We start from the raw sequence: 8,515 nt of genomic DNA on the forward strand, positions 1-8,515 counted from the left end.
CCTCCTCACTTTCCTCCTCTATCCTCTTAGGCACCCAAGTACAGTCAATTACCTCATCATCCCCTCCCTCCTTGACACTGGAGCAAACTTGACAGTATGCTGCAGCTGGGAGAACATGACTGGTAGTTTCTTGTCTGTCATTGTCACCCTCTCTGTTTAGGCTCACTTTATTTCCTTCCTCAACCTGGGAACCAACTTTGGAGCATTCAAATTGCTGTGCATCCTCCAGCATAATGTAACTGACACTATGATCGAATAATTCAGATGACTCCTCCATGCATGATGTTGAGGCTACGAAAGGATTAGCTGTGGACAAGGATGTACCAAAAAAACAATCAGTGCAACTAATCACAAAATTATGTGTGTACACTATAAATCTCTGGCTGCTTTCACTAAAAACTTGTTTTTACCACACATGTACATTATGACACAAAAGTGAGTACACCCCTCACATTATGTCTTTTCATGTGACAACACTGAAGAAATCACACTTTGCTACAATGTAAATTAGTGAGTGTACAGCTTGTATAACAGTGTAAATTTGCTGTCCCCTCAAAATAACTCAACACACAGCCATTAATGTCTAAACCGCTGGCAGCAAAAGTGAGTACACCCCTAAGTGAAAATGTCCAAATTGGGCCCAATTAGCCATTTTCTCTCTCCGGTGTCATGTGAATCATTAGTGTTACAAGGTCTCAGGTGTGAATGTGGAGCAGGTGTGTTCAATTAGGTATATATAAGGAGATTCCCAAGACCATGAAACTGAGCTGCAGCATGGTGGCCAAGACCATACAGCAGTTTAACAGGACAGGTTCCACTCTGAGCAGGCCTCACCCTGGTCGACCAAGGAAGTTGAGTGCATGTTCTCAGCGTCATATCCAGAGGTTGTCTTTAGGAAATAGACGTATAAGTACTGCCAGAATTGCTGCAGAGGTTGAAGGGGTGGGGGGTCAGCCTGTCAGTGCTCAGACCATACGCCCTATTCTGTATATTCCTATACGCCCATACAGACCTATTCGCACATAGCATCAAATTGGTCTGCATGGTTGTTGTCCCAGAAGGAAGCCTCTTCTAAAGATGATGCACAAGAAAGCCCGCAAATATTTTGCTGAAGACAAGCAGACTAAGGACATGGATTACTGGAACAATGTCCTGTTGTTTGATGAGACCAAGATAAACCTATTTGGTTCAGATGGTGTCAAGCGTGTGTGGTGGCAACCAGGTGAGGAGTACAAAGACAAGTGTGTCTTGCCTACAGTCGAGCATGGTGGTGAGAGTGTCATGGTCTGAGGCTGCATGAGTGTTGCTGACACTGGGGAGCTACAGTTCATTGAGGGAATCATAATTGCCAACATGTACTGATATATATATATACTGTAGGCATTATTATAGCTTTGCAATTAGAAATTACTAATATATGGAAGGTATGTATCTAAAATATAGCTGAACCCAATATTTTCTATTTTATGTTTGTACACTTGAATAACATTCAATACATTTCCTTATGAAATGTATTTTCAAAACTACTAAGCAGTCAAGCATCATGGTGATATCATTATGATCCTATTCATTTATGTAAGTCAACACTATGGTTACCTGAGAGTATCATTCCTATGTATAATACTTGTAACACATGAAATCAGTTGCCATGTTTCATGAAAGACATCTGTAAAAATGTGGTGCTCTGTATCAAGAATTGTATCTGTTGCACAGATGTTTATGTCTTATCTGCGTGTAACTTATGCATGTGGAGACCAAGTTCTGTGTGATCAGCATGTAGACATAGAAAATAAGGTATTAACAAGGCATGATGTAAAAGAGCATAGTCAGTTATATGATTCACTTATCAGTTTAACAGAGATACAATACTTTGACGAAGCACAAATAAAATGTAGGTGTGACTTACCAAGCAGACTATAAATAAGATGAGGATAAAGTTGTGTCTGCCATCTACCATCTACTTCTTGAAGCAGCAGATACTCTCATCTAACTCAATCCACCACCATGGTTCACTGGACTGCTGAAGAGAGGGCCGCCATCACCTCTGTGTGGCAGAACGTCAATGTTGAAAAGGATGGACATGAAGCGCTTACCAGGTATAACAACTTCCCTTGGTGTTGCTACTTTTTCAGAATCTCTCTACTATGCTTCCAATATCTTTTAACCTGTATCATCTAACAGTCCTCTGATGCTTTATTATTTCCATGCTATCAAATTGAAAAATGTAATTGAAGTTAACAAAGAAAATTAAATATATAAATAGATACTTCATTGAATCAGATTTGGATTTGCCTAATAAGGCACTACAGTATGTAAAGTGGAATTTAATAGTTTTCCCCATTTGTTGCATATTTTACACCTTTATTGTTTTTAGATCGTCCAAATCCAATCACTGTGCCTGTGAATTAGAAGAATAAAAAGCCATGAGAATTCTCTCCAGTGGTGCCACAGACAGAAAAGACTTAGGAGAGATTTCAACCTCAACCCACTCTATCCAAATTAAAAAAAAAAAAAAAAGAAATCAGTTATTTACTGCTGTCTGTGTCCCCAATAGGTGCAACCCCCTTTTCTGTTTGTCCTGGTCACTGTCGTAACCTAGAGTGAAAATGAGAGAAAATCCCAAATATTGAGTTGCCACCAGAACAGGAATGAAAGGGAAATCTTCTAATGGGGACACTAGTTCTGGTGACAACTGTCTAAGAGGGGATTTTCTTCATTACATTTCCTCTCACTTACTGTTGTGGCTAGGGGACAGGAAGTGAAGGGAAATTTCTCTAATGGGACACAGGTGGAAAAAATAACTAACTGAGGTTATAATCCTCGACCACTCTCTTGATTATTAATCTGTGCAATTATTTTAATCAAAATAAAACTTTCAAAATATTTTACTAAAATTATAATTGTCAATTGTTTATCTTTACTGATGTTTCTTTCTGTTATTTATTTTCCTTTCTTAAGATAGGACTTCTTGCACTATAGTGTACTAAGTATTAGTTTTGAAAGTAACATATCTTTACACAGAAATAATACATAACATTTTTTTTATTATTCATATCCTTGCACACATACAAGCAAGTAATAATTGGTACAAGTTTGCAGGTACATACCAGTCAGCCATACAGGCACTGCATCATACCTAAAGATGTATTTATTCATTGCTGATATATATGTGTTTGAAGGTTCCTGGTGGAAAATATTAATCAAACATGTTTTCTATTTTTCACAGGCTGTTTTTAGTCTACCCCTGGACCCAGAGGTATTTCAGCACCTTTGGAGATCTCTCCAGCCCAGCTGCAATTGCTGGTAATGTTAAGGTGAAAGCACATGGCAAGAAGGTTTTGGGAGCTATTGGCAATGCCATCCAACACCTAGACAACGTGAAGGGCACTCTGCAGAAACTCAGTGAAGAACATGCTAACCAACTGCATATAGATCCCGAGAACTTTAGGGTATTATTTTGTATTCTTTTATTTAACACTGGGCTTGATTGCTTTCTTTTGATAGAAAACAGAAATGTACTGTATGACCTTGTCAGCTTTGGAAGTTTATTTAAAGTGTATCCAAATCCAAAACTTTGTTCATTTTGAGGAGTAAGAAATATTTAAAAACCCAAGCATCTTTTTTTCTACTGTTTTTGTCGAATGGGGGGAAGATTTCCACATGCTTCCTATCTTAGAGACTAAACAGGGAGTGTAAGGGAATCTCTATAAGGTTTAAAAAACATAAATTCATATAAGATTGTGAATTGACTATTTGCCCCCATTAGAAGAAACCTTTTCGCCTCTGGTTCTGGTGACAATTGTAGAGACAAATAAAGAGGATGGATTTTACAAGCCACACAGAAATAAAAAAGAAAGGGGTGCTAACTCTCCCATACCGTAAAATAAAAAGTTTTGGCTTTGAATATATCTCAATAACCAGAGTAATGATCGATAGTAGTCCATAGTAACTAATTCTTCTTTAGCAGCTCAAGGAATAAGTAGCAACTGTTGATCTCTCTTTGGTTGTAGTACACTTTAAAACATTTTCAAACTTTTTTGCACTTTGCTTTGGGTAACTAAAAGATCTGTTCTATATATATTTTTTTTATTTAAATAATTTGATAAAGTAATGATTTGCCTAAATACTAATAACAAAATGTTGCTTTTTTTCATATGTAGCGTCTTGGAGAAGTGTTGGTTGTTGTCCTGGCTGCCAAACTGGGATCTGCCTTTACTCCTCAAGTCCAGCATGCATGGGAGAAGTTCATTGCTGTCCTGGTTGATGCTCTTAGCCAAAGCTATCACTAAACTACAACATGAACAGAAAACCGAATCATTTTCACTGAGGCTGTGTATTATTATGTGTTCCATTTGTAGCACATGTAATAAAAAAATTAAAAAACCTGAAAAAAGTTCCCTTCTGCAATGTCCTATTTATTTATAAATGCCAAATTAACAATGTGGCCTGTAAATAAAAATATGTTTGTTTGGTGTATTTCCAAGTAAGGCTAACTGATTTTAGAAAACAAAGATAACGAGTCTGAATTTATTTTTTCATTAATGCTATTCTCATCCTGGCCCTAAATGGTCTCTGGCAAGGGAGGACTGAAATGTTTGTCCCTAGGGGGCAAACACAATCAACTAGTCTTTTCCTGGCAGGGACAGATTTCTGTGGGCTAAAAACAGTGTACCCTGCAATGTGCACCATGGTGCCACATTGATTGGTGGGCATGGTAAAAGGTATATAGTCCAAAAGGACATAGCTTATTAAAACACACTTTATTATCTTCCAGCATCTGCTTCCTTTTGCAGCTCTCGGTTTTTGGTCACATTACATTCCAGAGCCACAAAGGAAACTGCTGATGGACGTTTTCCCTCTGCCAGATTCCGTAAATGTAGGTCTGAACAGAAAACAATATAGTGGCCAGAAGCTGTCACTGAACCTAGGTTTGGTTTGAGGCAGGTTTTGGTGCCATATCTAAACCCCATTAAATGTCAATGGGAGTTGAATGTTAAAAATAGTAATGGCCATTTTCTAGAAATTAGGAAACAAGAGCTTGACAAACAAATGGCATGGGGACTGAACATTGCCTTGGGGAACATGTACCAAACCAAAAAAATGCTTTTTAAAAATTATGTTTTTCAGGTAGCAGTGCTTAATCATGCTTAAAGGGCAATATTATAAATGCTAAATTTCTTTATATAATATGCTTGGGAGATGTTCTTAACCCACCTGTGAAGTGACACATCTGTTTGATATATACAACCTTCTATAGCAAAACTGACAGTTTTTTTGACTGTGGATTGTTTCCTGGGAGCCACCCCTCCCCTCATCCTGCCAATGGCCTCTGGTGTTGTCGTGAGCCTCTGATGGGTTGTGGGGCCATGAATTGACATTTATGATAGTGCTTTATGTGGGCTGGTGCCACCGGATGGTTCCCTTTGTCAGCTGTTTGTGGCATGGGGACAGGGCTGCCGTTAGAAATAATGGGGCCCCATACAACCTACCTGACAGGGTTCCCCCCCCCCGAAATATCAAAACAATATTTTCACTAAAAATACACAAAAATCATTATTAGTGGAAACAAACATAACATAACTTACACAATTCCTGCTAAATCTAAAAAATATAACTATATTGAGTTATTAAACAAAGTAATGTATAGTAATGTGTGGATGCAGATGTACGATCCCAAACACAGACAGGGCCACTCGCACACACCTGCACACTCATTAATTAGGACCTGTAGCTGTGTTCATATAACCACTGCATCCTTATAGAATAACAGATGGCTTCTGCTGCACAAACAAATCGCTCATTCACACTGTATGGGCGAGAGAACCTGTGGGAACGCCCCCTATATTTTTTTAATTAATTCGGTACCGATTTTTCATTGTGTCCAATTCAGAAAATGAAGGAGCCGGTAAATTATATATTGACCAGCCCCTTCCCTAATTCTCTATCCCTCTCTGTACCCACAGTAGTCAGCAGGAGAGGGAAGCCGGCAGCGATGCAAGGGGGAGCGAGGGGGGGGCTCGAGCACACAGAAGAAATCAGACGTGGGCAGCACACAGAGGGGGTCGGTGTGGCGGGGTGGGGGGGACAATTACAGGAACTATGCAATGTGTCTCCCCCTCCAGAAGCTGAAAGCCGGCACCAGGGAGAGGGAAAGAAACTGACTTTCAGCTGCTGGAGGGTTAGACACAGACACAGTGCATTGTTCTGTAATTGTCCTCCTGACCCCGGCACCAATCCCCCTGCTGTTTGCGCCCTCCTGTGTGCCCTGGCCCCCTACAGAAGGCCCGGTGGTAGCCCCTGTCTGCTGCCCTACGTGGGAATACCTGGGGGTGGTTCTTCTGGTGCCCATCTTCACTGGGGGTATAAGGATTGGTCTCCTCTATATAGTTTACTGTGGTAATCCAAACTTATAATATTCCACTAGTCTTGAACATAATTATTATCTTCACTTGGGAAGCATTAAGGAATATGTAAACCCAACATTTCCTATTCCTGATATGTGCCTGCTTTTCTATGTACTTGTATGAAAAAGAATCATGTTCTCTTTGTTTTGCTTCCTTTGTGTGAAATCCTGGTGCTCCTGCTAGTCCATCTGCTTTCCTATTAAAAAATGACCACACTGCTGTCAGTTCTCTAGCTGTGCTGGGAACTCAGCCGGCTCTCCAATGATGAGACTTGTCCTGACACGCCCTTCTTCTGGGAAGCACAGTGTACTGCTGTTTCTCCTCCCCCCCAGGTCGTATGCAGCTGAGAACAGAGGATATGTGATCACTTATAAAAAATATTTGATTTCTGTTTTAAACAGAAGGGTTGTTTTACAAGGTAAGGGGTTTACAATCATTCTAAACAAACAGGTAATTACCTGAATAAGTCAAAGTGGTAATTAATCAATGATTGACTAGGCAGGATCATACAAATAGGTTGTCATATTACTATATTAATTGATTTTAGGATATTGTTTTTATATTTTTGTATAAATAAAATATGGCATAATTTTAAAGAAAAAGTTTTTGGGTAAATGTAGTGCCTAAAAAGTTTTATTTCCTTTCCCAAAAAAATCATATTATTCTCATACAAGGATGTGGCACTTATAATTCAACCAAATTACCTGCATAGTGATCCAGTCTGGATATTATTCCCTCCAATATACAGTATCTCACAAAAGTGAGTACACCCCTCACATTTTTATAAATATTTTATTATATCTTTTTATGTGACAACACTGAAGAAATGACACTTTGCTACAATGTACAGTAGTGAGTGTACAGCTTGTATAACAGTGTAAATTTGCTGTCCCCTCAAAATAACTCAACACACAGCCAATAATGTCTAAACAGCCGGAAACAAAAGTGAGTACACCCCTAACTGAAAACGTCCAAATTGGGCCCAATTAGCCATTTTCCCTCCCCAATGTCATGTGACTTATTAGTGTTAAAAGGTCTCATGGTTGAATAGGGAGCAGGTGTGTTAAATTTAATGTTATCGCTCTCAACCTCTCATACTGGTCACTGGAAGTTCAACATGGCACCTCATGGCAAAGAACTCTCTGAGCATCTGAAAAAAAGGATGGTTGCTCTACAACCTGGCCTAGGCTATTGGAAGATTGTCAAGACCCTGAAACTGAGCTGCAGCACAGTGGCCAAGATCATACAGCGGTTTAACAGAACAGGTTCCACTCAGAACAGGCCTCGCCATAGGCGTGCGCAGCCTATTGCATTAGGGTGTGCACCCCAAAGCTCAAACACACATGCGTGTGTATATATATATATATATATATATATACACACACATACACACACTATATATATATATATATATATATATACACACACACACACATAAACACTTGTCAAAAGTATTGGGACACTAAAAGGTTTTTGCACTTAAGTTAAATTGTATGGCAAATATCTGTAGAGGAGTTCCACCATCACTGCTAAGTTTTGAAAAAGATGTATGCCTTATTTTCCTTTTGATGAGTATTACAGGTGAAATTACATGTGAGGCACTGATATGGACTGATAGGCAGCACTAATAGGCGCTTGTTCTCAGCACTGACTGGCACTGATGAGGCTGCACTGATGGGTACTGATAGGTGGCACTGATAGGCAGCACTTATTGGCAGCACTGATGGGCACTAATAGGCATCACTGATAGGCGGCATTGGTGGGCACTGATTGGTGGCACTGATAGGAAGCACTGATAGGCACTGTTAGATGTGTCTGATGGGCACTGATGAGGCGGCACTGGTGGGCACTGATAGGTGGCACTGATGAGGCGGCACTGCTGGGCACTGATAGGCACTATTAGGTGACACTGATGGGCACTGATGAAGTGGCACTGGTGGGCACTGATAGGTGGCACTGGTGGGCACTGATAGGTGGCACTACTGGGCACTGATAGGTGGCACTACTGGGCACCACTTATGGACACTAACAGGGGAGAGGGGGAGTTTCACATTCAGCAGACAGTGAGACTTGCAAGAGCTGCTCAGTGTGTGTGCAGTGGCGTACCTAGA

The 8,515-nt window shown here is 40.0% G+C and overlaps 1 protein-coding gene across 1 annotated transcript; it reads left to right on the forward strand.

Annotated features, from left to right (window-relative positions):
* Window positions 1–2,004: 2,004 nt before the first annotated feature.
* On the forward strand, window positions 2,005–4,289 carry LOC309557498 (hemoglobin subunit beta-3-like; the record flags this gene model as incomplete). The annotated part of the gene is made up of 3 exons (XM_082260225.1): window positions 2,005–2,096; window positions 3,227–3,449; window positions 4,161–4,289. The coding sequence occupies 3 exons, from the start codon at window positions 2,005–2,007 to the stop codon at window positions 4,287–4,289; spliced, it is 444 nt and encodes a 147-aa protein (XP_082116351.1).
* Between the last annotated feature and the right edge of the window lie 4,226 nt (window positions 4,290–8,515).

The sequence above is a fragment of the Pelophylax lessonae genome (genome assembly GCF_965119305.1).
Source record: "Pelophylax lessonae genome assembly, chromosome: 6".
Lineage (NCBI taxonomy): Eukaryota > Metazoa > Chordata > Amphibia > Anura > Ranidae > Pelophylax > Pelophylax lessonae.